The sequence below is a fragment of the Gouania willdenowi genome, chromosome 1, assembly GCF_900634775.1.
Source record: "Gouania willdenowi chromosome 1, fGouWil2.1, whole genome shotgun sequence".
Classification (NCBI taxonomy): Eukaryota; Metazoa; Chordata; class Actinopteri; order Blenniiformes; family Gobiesocidae; genus Gouania; species Gouania willdenowi.
In genome coordinates, this window is record NC_041044.1 from 25,355,593 (window position 1) to 25,373,470 (window position 17,878).

General features: G+C 37.9%; 1 protein-coding gene across 1 annotated transcript in view; it reads left to right on the plus strand.

Moving 5' to 3' along the window:
• Positions 1 to 4,478: 4,478 nt before the first annotated feature.
• Positions 4,479 to 17,878, plus strand: part of usp43a (ubiquitin specific peptidase 43a) — an 87,365-nt gene continuing 73,965 nt past the window's right edge. Inside the window, exons 1-3 of the mRNA XM_028452057.1 lie at positions 4,479 to 5,568; positions 9,618 to 9,623; positions 14,909 to 15,049. Of these exons, the coding sequence (XP_028307858.1) occupies positions 4,963 to 5,568; positions 9,618 to 9,623; positions 14,909 to 15,049 (753 nt within the window). The 5' untranslated portion in view covers positions 4,479 to 4,962. The remainder of the gene's footprint in view (positions 5,569 to 9,617; positions 9,624 to 14,908; positions 15,050 to 17,878) is intronic.

Consider the following 17,878-nt stretch of genomic DNA (forward strand, 5'->3'; position numbering starts at 1 on the left):
TTTGTCAGGCATAGATCTTCTAATGAGGACATTTCAGGTTAAAGGTTTTTGGCCAAATTTGTAAAAACAGTGGAGGATCTCTTTAATGCTTTAATTTTGTTAATTTTCCACTGTCTCTCCCTCCCCTCAAGTACCCCCTGTAGTGCCATTGCGTACCCGCATTTGAGAAACACTGGTCGAGAGCACATATTAGCAACTGTCGACCCAGGTTCCACATCCGGCCCTCGGCCAAATTTTGGGCAGCCCCAAAGTAAATGCACAAAAAGTATAAATTTGAGAAAATATGATCTTCTTTTCTAATGCTTGTTGAATTGATTCTCTGTTTCTCCTCATCTGTTAAATGCATGAAGTAATAATCAACACTATGTCTGACAGCATATGACTCTGTACTATTTAAGGGCAACATTTTATATTATTTTACTCTGTTATTATTTTTTTGTTTGTTTAAAACTTACATTTTTCATTTTACCCCTACTTGTCTGTTGTTTATTAAAAGAAATAGAGGATGCTTTTTTCAATTATGGCTGTCAATAAACTTGTTGTGTGTAATGAATGGGCTTCTCTTGGCAATTTGGTTTCTTCACTTAAAATCTACATTTTTGATGGTATTTAGTTTCTCACTCGTGGATGCACAATACCTTTAATATATTATCTTAGGATTCCTGTCTTTTTTGGTAAATAAATACATTATTTAATGATTGCAGGATACAAACAATCTGAATTGCAACAACAGCAACAAGGTGTAAAATTACATGGTAATATAACAAAGATCATTGGCAGTAATAGTAACAGAAATGAAGGGGGAAAAAAGAAAAACATACGGGTGGCAGACATAATAGTGATATTCCAGTTATGAGCGCTTCTTTGTCAAATACTTCTGCATGGTTATCGATCATTAATGTACATTTATTATGCTATTTGTAGTTAACTTGAGGGATTTAAAATATTCATCAGCCTCTATCAGAATATTTCACATGAAATATGTAACAGTCACATAGTCAGGAAAACATGTCTCTATACTAAACTTGAATTTAATTTAGCACTTGAAAATGGTCATAACTTTTAAATATAGCCTCATCTCCACGTATGGTTGAATGTTGAAGGCAGGTGAAGGTGTGTTTCACCCTACAGGGGGCGCTATAAAGCCACATAGTTTGACGCCCTGTGGAGACAAACATTTCCTTGTTCCAAAGTAACACATATTAGATAGACTTGTCCTATTGCCCCTGCCAGCACTGACAGGTCACTTTATTGGTGGCAATAAAGGCATAGTAAATATATAGCTTAAATATGATGTTCTTTCACAGCCCACGTCTATCATTATTGTGGTTGAGAGCATGTAGAACTAAACACAACTTCTTTTTTTTTTTTTTGCACTAAATCTGGTAGGGGTGTCCTTTTTTCACTTCCGATACGATACCAAAATCGCACCAATGAGTACTGACCAATATCAATCTCGATCCAATACACAATCAGCACGAATCACACATACTGGTACTTTTATTACTTATTTAGTAGTGTGGAATATTAGAAAAGGCTTGATCAAGTGTTATTACTCAGAGAACAATAGTCAGCAAAATGAGTTACATACATTTCAAATATGAACATAAGATTATTCTACAATTTCATTGAATAAAGACAAAATGTATCAAAATTAAAAGGCCCTGAAAAATAACCTCAACAAATGCACATATTATAATGGAGATTTTCAATGCAGGTGGATATAATCCGATACTCATTTTTGTGCTGATATCGGACGAATATTCAATATCAATATATCGGATGGGGAAACAATTATAATCTGGGCCAATAAACTCATTTCATGAGCCCTAAAGTTGTTAGAAGGATCTAGCTTTTTAAAAGCTGCTTATGCCTGTATGAGTGAGAGATGCTACTCATTGCATCCGATAACATCATCAAAATAATCCAAAATATATTTTTTAAATTATTGGAGAGATAGGGATGAATGCTTTTAAATACCCCGTTTTGTTGTACTTCCCGTAACCCAAAGGGTATGTGTACTAAGGGTGTAAGAAAAAAAATGACTGTGCTATATTTCACCGTGCAATTATCGTATTGATCCAAAAATGTCCAAATCGATTTTTGAAAATCCTGTTTTATAACAAAAAAAAAAAAAAAAATCCAAAACAATTAATTGTGCTAATATGCATAGCACGTAAATGCCCGGTCACTAGGTGTCAGTGAACCAGTGCATTTTAATTTGGAAGTTGATTGCACTTTATTTTCATAAAACATACAAAAAAGAAGAAAATTACGAACTAAGAATCAGAATCTGTTGTAGAAGCAAAAGTTTTTTGAAAAATTTAATCTGATAAACATACCACTTGTTTTTGATATTGGTACTTGATTTACAAGTTTTTTTTTTTTTTTTTGGTCTCACAAGTTTAAAAAAAAATGAAATGAGCATTTAATACCATTTTGTTCTTGTAAAGGTGAAATTTGTAACTATTGATATCGCGATGTATATTGTACTGTTAATTATCGGGATATATTGTATCTTGACATGCAAATGCAAATTGTGAATCGTATTTTATCGTCAGATTCATGACAATGTGCATCCCTAATGTGTACCACTGGCTGGAAATCAATGATCAACAAAAAGGGCTCCAGCACTGCATACAGATATGCTAACCGCTGATAGTGTTTTAAATAGGCAGTGGCTAGCCGTGCGGTTTCAATATACCAGGGGTCTGCAACCTGTGGCTCTGGGGCCTCATGTGGCTCTTTGACTCTTTTGCAATGGCTCCCTATATAATTGTTATTTTTTACCCAGGGTATTGATGATGAATGACATTAACGTCAAATAAAACGACGACAAAACAATTAGTTAACCTAATTTGTGCAATGACTCAGCACCTTCCTACTTCACCTCCTGCAACATCTACAGACCATCAACTTTTCCTGTACCTGTGGCTTAGTTTAAGTTTTAAATCCCTGGTAAGATAATTAAACCAACAAAAACACAATTCTGGAAGTAAATACAGATGTTATTTGTGTGGGGACAGATTCATTTAATTGCCAACTTGCAGGTTAAATATGCACGCTTTATGTGTGGCAAGAAATTAGCAATCATCATATGTTGACTGACATGATCATGTTTTTGTAGCCCATCAAATCCATTAACTCGTAAATTATTCAATATTATTTGAACCGTGTATAATTTTATACACTGTATTGTCTTCATTGAGAAGGTATTTTTTTTGGCTCCTGAATGACTTTAATCCAGGTGAGATTAAGCAAAATGGCTCCTTTGAGAGTAAAGGTTGCAGATCTCTGCAATATACCAACATTCTATCCATAGGCGTGGCCAGTTTAGGTCACGCGATAGGTCAATCATTGGTCAGTTTAAGTCACATGACTAAGACTAAACCTTACCCTAAACCTAAACCTAACCCGTTAAAATTGTTGCGATACAGGGTTTTAACCTAATCCTAATCCTAAAACGCTACGTACTTCTACTTCGGTAACCGTACCAATAGCACCAGGGCGTCCAATTCCGGTCCTCGAGGGCCTCTATCCAGCATGTTTTAGATGTTTCCCTCTTCCAACACACCTGATTCAAATGATTAGGATTATGGATGTAACGATTAATCGTAAGGCAGTTAAAAATCGATTAATAGGTATCACGGTTGATATTGATTTTCTGAAAATTGAATCGCAGTACTTTTTTTAACCAGCAGAGGGTAGTGTAGGCGGCGGGCGGAGTCTGCTAATACTTTCTTTCTGGCCGCCTTCTACTCTTAAATATGTTAATAAATGATTCATTACCCCTTTAGCGCCGACAGAATATCTGTAATATTACTTGAATATCTGTAAAAGTCACGTTTTTCTATTAGCTCTGTCTGCTAGCATAACTTCTCTTCTTCACTGCAAGATATCTGCATGCCAACCGACCACTGGGTTACCAGCGCCCTCTGCTGGGCCAAACAAATATGACGTAAATCAGTGTAATCACGGTTTTTTTTTTTAAAGTCCAATTGTTAAGGCACAAAATACATTTTCAGTTGCACTTTTAAAAAGAAAAATAACTATTATGTAGTTTTGCATTGTTTATTATAGAACCAGAATTTAAATTAATAGGCTTCATTTTCATTTGTATTATTCCTTTATTTATTTCATTCAAGATTTATTTTTAGTTAAATTGCATTGTTTTGAATAGTTTATCAAGGAATTCTTTTGACAATGAAAAATAAAAGGAAAATAGTACAATATTTTCTAGTTTTTTTCCCAAAAAAAAAAAATTGTCTATAGTCCCATTTTGTAAAATAAATCGTGAGAGAATCGTATCGTGAACCCAGTATCGTGAATCGAATCATATTGGGAGTTGAGTGAATCGTTACATCCCTAATTAGGATCGTTATCAGGCTTCTGCAGAGCTGGATGAGGAGTTTACAGACCTTGGAGTCGCTGTTAGCTTACCAATAAATGGAAAAAGATTTGTCACTTTTATAATAAGCGTTGACGAGGACACTGGGAGTGACGCACAAGGCCAAGTTGTCCCCGGTGTGGATGCATGAACGCTGAGTGTAAAGAAGTATCGCACATTTCTACACAGGGTTTTATTAACTGGCCGTTTAAGAGGCGGTGAGTTGGACAGTGTTCCTGTGAGGACTGAGGAGCTCCATTGACATCAGCAGGTAGGAACAGAGCTCCAGGCTCAGCCCACCACTGGCTGCTGAAAGGCATGTGTTTAGACACAAAAACAAAGCTTATCACAAAACCTGGACTGACGACTTCAACCCATGAGCGGCTCTCCGGGGACTGTTATTATTATCACCAGGAATGAAGTGGCTCCGTGGCTCCTCGTCGCTCCCACCTCTGCGGTGAGGACTGCGAAGCGGAGCAGAGCAGAGCGGGAGGCGGACACATCCAGCACCGGGCACACAGGTGCGACTCCGCCGCCTCTCACAGGTTCTCACACCGGCTCACAGCGAACCAGCCATGGATCACAGAAAGGAAAACAAGGTCAAAAGGCAACCCATGAAACCCAAGACGAAACGGAAGGAGAAGAAACCGAAAACTGGGATGTTTACAAGGAGAAAATCGTTGCGATCTTTTGGGAATTTCATGGGAAGGATTCTTAAAACTTTAGGCACTTTAGCGCACTTTGGACACACTGATGATAAGACACCGGACGCAGAGGACGACGACGGCGGCTTCGGGGGCAGCGCCTCCGGGGGCTTAAAGAGCGAGTGTCCGCAGGGGAGTGTGAAGAAGAGCTCCACGATGTCCTCTCACCACGGCTCGGTCAGAGAGCGGCTGTCCTGGTGCTACGGAGATAAAACACCGGGTGTGCTGGGGCTCAAGAACCACGGAAACACCTGCTTCATGAACGCCGTGGTCCAGTGTCTCAGCAACACGGACCTGCTGGCTGAGTACCTGGGTCTGGAGCAGTATAAGTCGGACTGGTTCCGCAGGAGGCTGAACGGAGAGGTAAGGACCGAGGAGCCGCAGAGCAACCGGGGAGAGGTGACCGAGCAGCTGGCGTCGCTGGTTCGAGCCCTGTGGACGCTGGAGTACACCCCACAGCTGTCCGTGGAGTTCAAGGTGAGGACAGGGGTCAGTGTGGGGTCCGGGCTACACCTGCATAGCCCTATGTTTACCTCACACTGGACCTCATGGTGTCTGGGTCCCACTCAGCAGACGTGACATCATCATTTAACACATCATTTTTCCTTCATTAGTTTGAAACCAGTGCACTAAATAAAATATACTCCAAACTAAACATTTAAGCTCCTTAAAACACGTGTCACACTAAATATTGTTTTATTTACATGTTTGCATGATGCCATGCATGATCAGTGGTACACATGGTACTTATATGGGTTCTTATCATTTCTACTGAGTAGATACTGAATAGAGCTGGGCAACGTACCATGATTCAAGATATATCGAGTTTTTTATTTTGGCGATATAGAAAATGACAATGACTATATGTATATATTTTTTAACTTGTTTTTATTTATACAATCTCACAGTACAAATCACATACAAGTATTTAATTTTATTCATAGAGTACAGTCAAACGGTGTCCTTTACAATTTTAAAATATTTCTCAGATATATATATATTTGTATAGCTTATTTTGTATTAAAATACTTGTTTTAGGACTTCTCAGAACAGCAGGAAAAGTAGAGTTTGATGGATTTTTAAATGCGTCCGAACCCAAACCTTCCCCTAAACAAGCCACACTACAAAACTCACTCACACATGCTGTCCCTTAGACTAAAGGGGCACATGTTATGCAGTTGCTTGTTAATAAATATGCTTGCATCAGCAAATTTAACCCAGAATTGTCTTTCAGGTAAGAATTTATTGAGTTAAAAATATCGAGATTAATATTGGATATGTATATCACCATTTTGAGAAAAAATATAAAGATATGAGTTTTGGTCCATATTGCCAGGCCCTAGTACGGAAGAGGATTAGGCAATTTTGGGCAAATCAAGAATAATGTAGAAATGTCGAGAATAAAGGGCTCCTTTGCTAATATCACGTGATGGCAGTCATTTTTAATCACACATTGTTAAAAGAACTCTTAGTTTTTCCAAAATTCCTGCCCGATCCTCAAATTCTTTCTACAAAATTACTGTAAATTGAATAAAAATTGGTCAGAAAATGAAGGAAATTTAAGTGAAGATCCTACAGGGACTGATATTTGTCACTTACCGCTTGGATATTGTCAGTGCCTTACTTATTCAATAAATCATTTGTATGTGGAAGTGTAAACTAGGGCACAGTAATGTTGAAATTGCTTGTTTTCCTATCAAAAATATGCGGCCCATGAGGTCAAACTGCTCCATATTTGGCCCCGAAAGTGAAATGAGTTTGACACTCCTGTCTTAAAACAATTTAAATCACCACATGAATGGTATAACACATGGGTTAATGTCAGTTCCAGGTTAACAGCAACTTACTTGAGTGATGATTTTATTGTGTTAAAGTGTATTTTATCATTTTATTTATATAAGGAACAATAGTTTGTTTGCTTCAACAGACACACAATAGTTGTAGTAGTAGTAGTATTACACTTAAGTGGCCACTCTGGATCTGTTGGGGGGGATTGGTGGAACATGTAAGCACAATGGATCCTCTCTCTCTCTCTCTCTCTCTCTCTCTCTCTCTCTCATGGTTAGGCAAAAACTAAACTGTGTGCTTTACTAATGAAATCCAAAGGAAAGTGTTTTCTTTGTTAAACACCAATTGCATGACAGATTTTATTTGGGTACTTTAGAGCAGCAAGCGCAGCACCTCAGAGAACTGTCCCTGTGCTTTCAACAATTTGTTGCAGTTGGTTTAAGTACCACTGCTTTTGTGCACCTTAGTTACTGATTACAGTGATCTGTCCCTGCTTTACTGGTTCCAACTATTCAGGTGGTTTGCCCACATTCCTTGATGTCTCAATGCTTCCTGTGACAACAAAAGGAAATGAATCTCTGTCATGGTTAAAACAGAGATGTTGAGTTCATGCTGTGGAACTATTGGACACTGTAGTAAAACCTTGATCAGGGGTCACCAACCTTTCTGAAACTGTGAGCTACTTCATAGGTACTGTATAGTAGGCTTTACATCGATCTGATTGGCTATATCGGATCGGCCGATATTTTGCATTTTATGCAATTAATGTGATCGGCTGTAATGTCTCAATTTGCTTATTCGATCAATGACGTCATTGTCATGATTAAACGTTGTGTAGATGCTCCCATTGCATTGTTTCATCCGTCTCATTTACATCAAATAATTGTTTGCTTTACGTGACACAGCTTTATTTCACCCGCATTTTTGCACAAAGGTGAAAACCTATGAGCAAACTGCAAAAATGTCAATCGGTTGGAGCGAAGCGGCTGAGCGCCGGACTTCTTTCTCAATCTACCGGCTCTGAAAGCGGGGGCAGTGTCTGCTGTTTGCGTCTGTGTGTGTTTGTATGTGTGTGTGTGTGTCGTGCGTTTGTTTTGTTTATTCAGACCAACATGTTAAAAGTGAGAGTCCTAAGCAGAGCGATGCCTCATGTTTTACTTTTGCTTTCATAGCGGACACTTCTGTCCATTTCAGGGCGGTGGTGTAAACCAAGACGGGCGTGCGTGTGTGCGCCCCATCCCCGCTGTGCACCTGTGAATATGGACTATAAGCAACAGCATGTTTTGCGATGCCACAGTCAAGAAATATGTATTTGCTCCTGATGCTAATGCTAATGAAGGCTTCACCTAGTTCCAGTCTGCCTCCACAGCTTTATCGCCAGCTCTCTTGTAGTTGCTTCAGAGCAGTCATTGAGTATGACATGGGACTCCGGTTTAATTTAACAGCTGCAACGTTTATTTTGCCAATCACTAAAAATAGCGTACAACTTATAATCGATCAACTCCGTTCACATGCGCTCCCTCACTCTGCACATTGGTCGAGCGACTAAAATGTATTGTTATTATTGATGGGACAAGCAAAGCTTTCCGAGTGTGTAAAGGACAGTATGAGTTTTGACTTTGAAAAGGTAAATTTACAAGGTACACCATTCACTAACCAGGCGCATGATTATTTTTTATTAAGCTATTAATTTAGTTAAATTTACAAATTTGAAGGAAGTGCACGAGATGCACACTAAACAGGCCGATAAGTGAAACCACACTAATCAGCTGATTGGTCACTGTTTAAAAAGTCAGGAAAAACCTGAATTTTCAGCTCATGCGCAGGATTAGCTTAAGTAGCTAATTCAGCATTTCTATCTTGGAGACCGATACCATGTTTCCACAAAAATATGTTCAAGGAATCAATGCTCCAACGGGAAAAAATATCTAAATCTCTGTCAGACTTGTTGTCAGGCAAGGCGGGTTTATCCCTCTTGACCATTGAACTCACCTGCAAGAACCGAACAAGAGTGAGATTTCTGACAGTGTGAAAAGGCTTCTAAGGTCCAAACCAAACTGAATTCACATGATCGGATCAGAGATCTTTTTTTTTTTTTTTTAAGTCACTGATTGGTGATCGGTGATTGGTAAAGCCTCAGGGCTACAGTTAGAAAAGTACTTCTTAACTACTACGTTTTCACAGTTTCACTTTCATTGGAGGCTAAGATAATAAAGATGGCTCGCAGTAACTTTGAGAAATGTTGAGGGTTCAAGTGGTAACACTTTATTTCTCCTAATTTATGCAATTGTTTATATATATATATATATAGAGGGCAGATCCATTTTGCAATGTAAATAACATTTAAAGATAGTTATTTAATGCTAATAACTTTATCAACCATTTTTAACTCTAGTATGTACTAAATACATGCTTGTTAGTTTGAATCCTGGAAAGTAAATCAGATTTTAGAATGGAGCTCATTGGTGACTAGAGTTCCTGAGGGCCCCTCACATGGTCCATGCGGGCTAACCTGGTTGCCCGCGGGCACCGTGTTGTGATTCCTGCCCTAGTTTGTGAAACATTAGCTTTTGGTGCCACTCAGCCTTTCTATTTGGATATACTTGATTGTAGTCAGGCAGCAGACGACCAGTGCTCAAAAGTAGCTTCAATGCTGCGTCATGGGCCCAGCCAGAGAGAGTTATAGCTGGTGGAGAAATGCACAGATTTCATCCAGCACCATGCGTGCACAAGTTTAGAATATTGTCAATCACATATATTGATCTTGATCAAACAAACAGCAATGAATTAGACTCAATTACTATGTGTCACAGAATGCTTTGGATGGTTGTGTCCAAGAGGTTCTATTCTTCACTGAAATTTACAAGGAAGTCATTTATTATGATGCAGTAATGATGATGCCAAAATCATGATCACGTTAAAATATGATTCATTGTGCCAGCCCTAATTTTGACAGGAAAAACTTTTTTTTTAAGGTTTTCTGGTTATAAAACAACTTTTCCAACCATTTGGTGTCTGAGGCCAGCACTGGTAGCATATCGCAAAGACTGAGTAATTCCTCCAGACAGCATGGTAGGTACTGTACACATTGTCCAAACTTATTCAGAAATCTGATTGATCCCACCTGCACTCATTCTAGGTAACGTGGTATAAATTCTACCCAGTTGGTTTTTGAACTGTGTAAGGTGACATAAATTGATAAGGTATTGGATATCAATAAACAGACCTATAAATAAATAAAATAACCAAGGAGTCAGTAAAAATGAATTTAATGTTGAAGTTGCCCATACATTCGCTTTGGACAGTTGTGCTGAGCAGCTTCTGCTGATGACACAATAAGCACAATTTAGGCAACTGGAAAAACGAAGAAAATCCGCAATCTTTTTACGTTTTAATTTTACACGACAGTAAAAAAATTGTGAAGTATTTTTAAATGTATTAGAGCAGCCTTATTGATTTGACATAGATTATGGTCTGAATTTTTTACGTAACCACAATTACACCATTATAGGTAGTGTCAATGAAAGCAGATGAAAGCAGTTAATATTTACTGTTGGCTACAAATTTTCTCCAGCTCCAAAGACCCGAATATCGTAACTCATTTTTGACCCCTTCACACACTACTGTCTGTGAATTAAAAATACAGCTGACTTTTGTAAATATTGCAGATTGAAGCTTCTTTTTCCCACAGTGCCTTAGCTATCAGGGATGAAGGCTTTTTGAGGCTCCTTGGTGTTTATTTTTTTATTTTTTTTTTTAATGCATTCTTGTTTTGTTTTGGGAGTGCAGGTGTGACAGTGATGCGGGACAGCAAGACTGACAGGTTGTTTGTCCTTGTTTTTGTCTCTGTCTTCTTCAAGGACTGCTCCCCTTCTCTCCCCAAGTGCTGTGGAGAAGTTGCACACATATGAAGCAGTGTGAACATACGCCACCTGGTCTCCGTGCTGGGCTGCACACAAATGCACTGTGGGCTTTTGATTTTGGTGTGACTGCAGCTTTTCTCAGCAGAGCAGATGGGGCTTCGTTCAGAATTTCTGTCATGTAGGAGAGTCGAAGGCAGTTTTTATTGAAAGATTTCATCACCGTCATTTTTAAATTTATATTTCTAATAGCAAACAGAGGTGACAAATAATGAAGTACAAATACTTTGGTACTGTACCTACAGTAAGTAGTTTTTTCTGGTATGTGTACTTTACTTGAGTATTCATTTTTTGGTGACTTTTTACTTTTACTCTTTACTTTTTAAAACAAATATATGTACTTTCTACTCCTTACATTTTAAAAATGAGTTTGTTACTTTTAAGATCTTCAAGATGACACCTTGACCTAAAAAGACACAAACCAACAACCACGAAGCTGGAAAGAAGCTAGTGCTAGTCCAACGTGCTAACCATGGAGGAGAAGCTAGTGCTAGTCAACGTGGCTAACATGGAGGAGAAGCTAGTGCTAGTCAACGTGCTAACATGGAGGAGAAGCTAGAGTGCTAGTCAACTTGCTAACATGGAGGAGAAGCTAGTGCTAGTCAACGTGCTAACATGGAGGAGAGCTAGTGCTAGTCACGTGCTAACATGGAGGAGAAGCTAGTGCTAGTCAACGTGCTAACATGGAGGAGAAGCTAGTGCTAGTCAACGTGCTAACATGGAGGAGAAGCTAGTGCTAGTCAACGTGCTAACATGGAGGAGAAGCTAGTGCTAGTCAACGTGCTAACATGGAGGAGAAGCTCGTGCTAGTCAACGGTTGGGGTAGTTGCAAGAGCTAACATGCATAGTGTGAGTTTTTTTCAAGTCCCTTAGTTTTATGGTTAACATTTTCAAGTTTTTAAAAATGCTCTGAATTTTATTGAGCATTTGCACTTTTTTTCTTGACACATTTAAAAAAAAAAAAAAAAAAGACTAGTACCTCTGATAGCAAATATATAGTCTTTATCAGCATCTATGGCAATAAAATAAAAATAACAACACTTGAATAATTAACAATAACAAAGTAATATGAAATATCCAATATTAACAGTAATGGAGCAATCTTGTGCCTCTGGAAAGTTCAGCTGTATTTCATTACACCTACACCCCAGTGGCAGCAGACAATAATGAAATAAAAGGAGTTTGTCCGTGAGAAGCACATGTCGGAACACGATATGAAGCCATTTTACACCAATTTTATTATCCCCTCATGACTTATATACCAAGAATGAACAACTAGGTTTCGGAAGCTGTTACACTGTTCACTGAGTCATGCCTTACTTGAGTGGTCCAAGGCAGGCACTTGTTTAATAGTAATATAGAGTTTTTGATAGAGGTGTCCTAGTTGCACTCAGAGTATAAACGAGAGAACCACCAAGTGCTGTTTTTAAGCTGTAAACCTTTCAAAAACCCTTATTTATATTGCATCTGTTCTCTTGTTTTTGATTGCTAGCTTTGTTCAGTCACAACACAATAATTTGAGAAAGTTGTTGCAAATCCTAGGTTTTATAATAAGGTCATGTTTAGGTTTGGTTAAATTAGGGCTTTAAAGGGACTTCAATTGTTTTTACAAGTTTGTAAATGGACAACTTCTCATCTTTAAAAATACTTCTGTGCAGGTTTTGTTAAACCCAGTGAGGAAGAAAGCCTAAACAGAGGAGTTTTTAAGTGAAAGAGGGAGTCAGAGTTGCAGAGGTCAGAGGGGAGTGAATTCCAAAGTATCTCAGTGTTGTGAGGGCAGTGAGGGGAATCGAGGACTGGGAAGTGTGGGTAGGTATGGAAAGAGTAAGAGGTCAGAAATATACAAAGGGGAGAGCATACATAATCCTTTGTGAGTAGTAATACTTTGTATTGGATGAATCAAATGAGTGTAAGTCAGTGGAGGTTGTTTCTTCTTTTCTTCTTTGTTTTGGAGAAGTTTTTGTTGAATTGGATCATTGTGTAGCAGTGAGACAGATCACAGAGAGGTAGCATAGTGCAGTGTTAACACATGACTGCTTCCTATCTTTTTAATGTAATTATCCATTCCGGTATAGTTATTGTTTACATGCATTTTTACATATAGTCGTTTCAAAAAACAACAACAATATCCTTTCGTCCAAAAAAAAAACAGAAAACTGCACCTAGAGCAGTTTTTACATTTGTTTTTTTTCTCACATTGGTGGTATTTTTTGTATACTCTCTTTTAAAGGTAGAAATAACCCACCCCCACCCACCCGAAAGTAACCCTTGAACCATTGTTTATAGGTTTATGAAGCTTACATACAAACCCAAGCTGCATGTAAAGTTAGTTTATTTAAGGCCTCTGATTTCCTGTTATTGCCTAAAACAGACTGAATTAGGGAATTCTTGTGGAAAATGAAAATGGCTATATTTTTGATATATGATAGTTACAAACCTTTACATGCATTTTCTGACCCACTTGCTCCTTTATTCAGGGTAGCTCACAGTAAACATGGTGATGCTGTGTTTAGTTGTTATGCTGCAAAGAAGTGGAACAAACTACCAGCAGAGCTGAAGTCAGCATCACTTGTGAACATTTATAAATCAAAGTTAAAGGCACTTTTTTTCTTTGCTGCAAATGATTGAGAAGGAGATTTTTGGTCATGTTGCTGATGTAATGTGTTTGTTGATGATTTGAATTGATTTTACTGATGATTTTAAATGTTCTTATTGATTTTAAACAATTGAGTGTTTTATCATGTAAAGCACATTGAGTTGCCTTGTGTTTGAAATGCGCTATACAAATAAATTTGCCTTGCCTTACCCTCGTGGGGGTCTGCTGGTTCCTATCTCCAGGTCTCATTGGGGTCTATTCTCCCATGCGCGTAAGTCAATAAAGCTGCGCAGCGCGCTATTCTCCCCCCTGTACGTAAAATAAACAATGGCTTCTTAATGCTAGTTTGTAACAACACACAGCCATAGCCCCCTAGCGGCAGGGCGGCCAGTTGCATAGCGAGGCATTCCCTCTACGCAGAAGTACAGTGGGCCAACCTCCGCGTCACGTCGATGGCATGCCCCCGGCGTAGTTCCAGACATTGAACCATATATCAGGCTTTAGTCAGTCACAGCGGTCCATCCCAGTAACGCACTCTGGATGGTGCGGTCCCGAAATGTGGGCGTTCCTATTCACATCTGGCCTTGCGGGTATTCCCCCATCAGCTTAAGTTTTTTACGCTCATCTGAACCTGAATAAGTGCAGCACCCCGATACAGTGAAATATTATATTGCACAAGAATTTGGGCTTAGAGCAGCGTTGTGGAGCTGATCAGCTGTGTGCCGAATGTGGCGGCAGCTGCTCGCAGCTCGATACAATGATGCTCAACTATTTTAACACTGTGTATAACGTAAAGCCACAGTTTGATCACACTACAACAGTAAATAACAAGTGAAACATTATTGACAGATGATGATGATGACGACTAACGTGCGCGGATGATGCTCACTGATCATTTCTGAATGCAGAAATGTAAAAAAAAAAACGTTAATCTGGCGTTAATTTGAGGGAAAAAGAGATATTTTAACTGTGGCTCAGACAGTGTGCCTGAACTTCACACTGCAGTAATCTGATCAAATCCACCTGTTACATTGTTTATCAACAAAGGCATTTAAAAATAAAAGTGTGCTTTATCGCTCCATTAAAACTCCATGTTCCTTGATTTCTCAACAGCCCAAAAATAATGACATCATGGCCCAGTCCTCCTCCCTGGCTTCAGACTGACTTCATTCACAGACTACGCGCTTTTGGTTGATTTACGCACACGAAGAATATAAGCGCAGGAGAAGAAAAAAAATGCTTGAGTCCCAGATGAGAGAATACGCCACATTCATTAACATATTGAATGCTTTGATGTTGAATATTATTTCTAAAGGCTTGTTTTTCAAAAATATTTGACATTTATTCATGTGATTATGATGTTTCTCTCCTATAACCCAATATTTTTTGTATAAGCCATTTCTTCTCCACATCTCGTGATCATTAGCTTAGTAGGTGTGGTATAGTCTCACTGTTCATTCACTTAAAAAACAACTAACCTAATTATAATGTGTCTCCTCTCCTCAGAGCATAGTGGACCAAATATGCCTCACAGTTTCGTGGAAACTCACAGCAGGATGCACTTGAGTTCCTCCTCTGGCTTTTGGATAGAGTTCATGAAGATGCAATTCCAGCCACGAAAACAAACAACAGTAAAGCCAAAGTCAACGTTGGGGTGAGTCCAACGCTGAGGGTTTTTATCACTGCTTTTTCCATACCTGGCCTTAGTACTGTCAATATGTGTTTTGCCAAGTCTTCCACCATAAAAAGTAAAACATGAAGCTTTCTCTTTAACAGTGATCCAATGCTTCTGTCTATATGCCATTTTTTGCTAATTTGGGCACCTTACAGTTGGAAAATGCCAGGACTTGAGGGGAGATGGAGGGCAGACACGTAATGTTGCGTTGATGATGTTAGCTTTATGACCAGAGTCGGAGGGTTAATGTGTTTTCAGAAACAAGAGCTGGTCAAATGTATCTTTAAGGGAATATTTGTTCATTTGGGCCTGTCTGTTTTTTGTTGGTTTTTATTCTGACCAGATTAATGGAGAGAGAGATTAAACAAAATGTTCAAGTAGTGTCTTCCTGCATGTAGTGTGAAATAAATTATTGTTGCTTTTTAGTTCTGGAATAATACACCACTTTACTGTGTGAGCAAATAGACTCAATAGTAATACGTATTTTGTTCAAAGACGAACTCAGTCCCCATTTGTAATTATATGTTTGCAATAGAAATGTACTCTTACAGTGCTGGTAAAACATTCTGTAGTATGGATGAAGTATAGCAAGAAAACATCCTCATTATTTTCATCCAGCTTGCTCTTATAGAAGCTTTACCCGAATGTAAATTAGAATCCTAAAGTGTAATAACACCCATGTTAGAGGATAGTAGGAGGAAACCTGTGGTGAAACCAAGAGCACTTTTGTTCTAAGGCTGAAATGCTAACATATTTTCTTCACTAGGGCTGATCGATTACAGAAAAAATAATAATCACAATGATTTTAGTAATAATTGAAATCATGATTATTGAAACAATTATTTATCAACCAAAAACTTTTTTTATTGTACAAAACAATGTAAAATATATTCTTTAAACATAAATGAAATCCTTCAAACACTATAATCAAGTATGTTCACTTTTGCACAAAACTAAACACTTGTTGCTCGTGATGTGTCTTTGCTCTACTGTAGGTCTTTATCATCAAACCCAAAGTGTTCCTTTTTAAGACATTTTGTTTGTTTTTGCTGCGTTTCTCCTGCCATGTTTCAAAACCACGAGCAACAACTTTCCTTGTGTTGGCCTGCAGGTTAGCTTTAGCTTTGAGAGGGGCGGGACTTAAACAACTCCAAGTTAGTATTAATAATCGTTTTTTCTCTTATGTGCCAAGCTTTATTGTTTGTAGATGTCCTAAATCGTGGATGTTTGTTTTATTTAGCAAATAAAACATATGCATAATAAAAATAAGTGTTTTTTTTTCTATTATGTTAGTGTTATGAGTGTAATAAAATCCTAAACAAATTTTGATTAATTGCGCAGACTTAAACTACACCACTAATAATGCATTCTACCTGCACCAATTCTTCATATTGCAAAGTGTATTTGAGCACAGTTATACACATTCAATGCTCCTATTTTATTTAGTTTTCTTCAATTTCCTCCATCAGTTTGTTTATTGTGGCACCTTTTTTTGTTTAGATAAGGAATATAACAATAGAAAATAAAGAGCATGGTAAAAGGGAGGAAATGCCATTTAATTTTTAGGGAATAGAATCAGCAAATATATTTCCGTGCTTATTTTTTGGAGGGTTCAACCATGAAGAGGCGTTGCTGCTTTATTCTAGATTGGAACCCTAGTTTTGGAGTGGACTGTGGGTGCCATATCCCTAAATCAACAAGCACGAGAAAGAAAGGGAGTGAAAAAGAGAGAAGATGAGGCAGGTCACGATGATCTGACAAGATTATCTAGTATTAATTACGTCTCTGATGATTTCACAGAAATATTTAGTTAAGTTCTCCCCACCTGACATGTACCCCCACTCCCCTTTTCAGCATTTCATTATTGTTTTTGTGCCTCGTAGGAAAAAAAAAGAAGTTTAAAATAAAAGAACACAAAATGGGTAAAACATTGTCTCACACTGGAACAAATTCTATTAATGAGGAATCAGAAGCTTTGTGGTAATTTGATTCACCACATCACCACTAATTCTTGTTTACTATTAAATAACTGCCAGTCTCCATCTGTTGACTAATTCATTGACCAATTAATCATGTCACTGTAACATCAGTGTGCTTCCTTTTATTGTGTTGGGGTTTAGCTCAATTAGGTATGTTGATCACGCCATAGCTTTTAGATTATTGACTTTTTTTCTTGATGAAAATCCATATTTAGTATAACTTAAAAAAACACACACACACACAATCTGTTCATTGAAGATGAACTGATGTACTTTGGTTCAGTTTATCTTAACATTACTGACAGACACGCCTCTTAACGCCATGTGACCTTTGTGATAGGACAGCTCTGTACAAACCCTGTCCAACCTGTTCTTTCATGACACATTGTTTGACATATTTCTGATGTTGAAGCATCTTTCTGGACTCATTTTTTATTTATTATTATCGTGAGTTATTCATGAAAGTGCATGGAAAATGTGTGAATACTTTCATTTGAAAAAATCTGCATGTTAATGTTGGTGTTTGATGTTCCTCAGATCAGGTACTGTTTGTGTGTTTATGCAGCTTATCCACAAATGAAAAACATCAGGTAGAATAAAAAGGAAGTAAAGGTTACTAAATCTTGGTGACATATTGTCTGTAAACAATAGCTTGTAATGAAATGCTGAGACAACACAGATTATTCATATTATTGATAAATAGACTTCATATCGGTCTGCGTGGGTGCAACTGCATATACTGTATATCAAAAATATAATGATAATAATAGTATTTTTCATAACTTCACATATTATACACTTTAATATCCTGATACTGTTCTGTTACAAT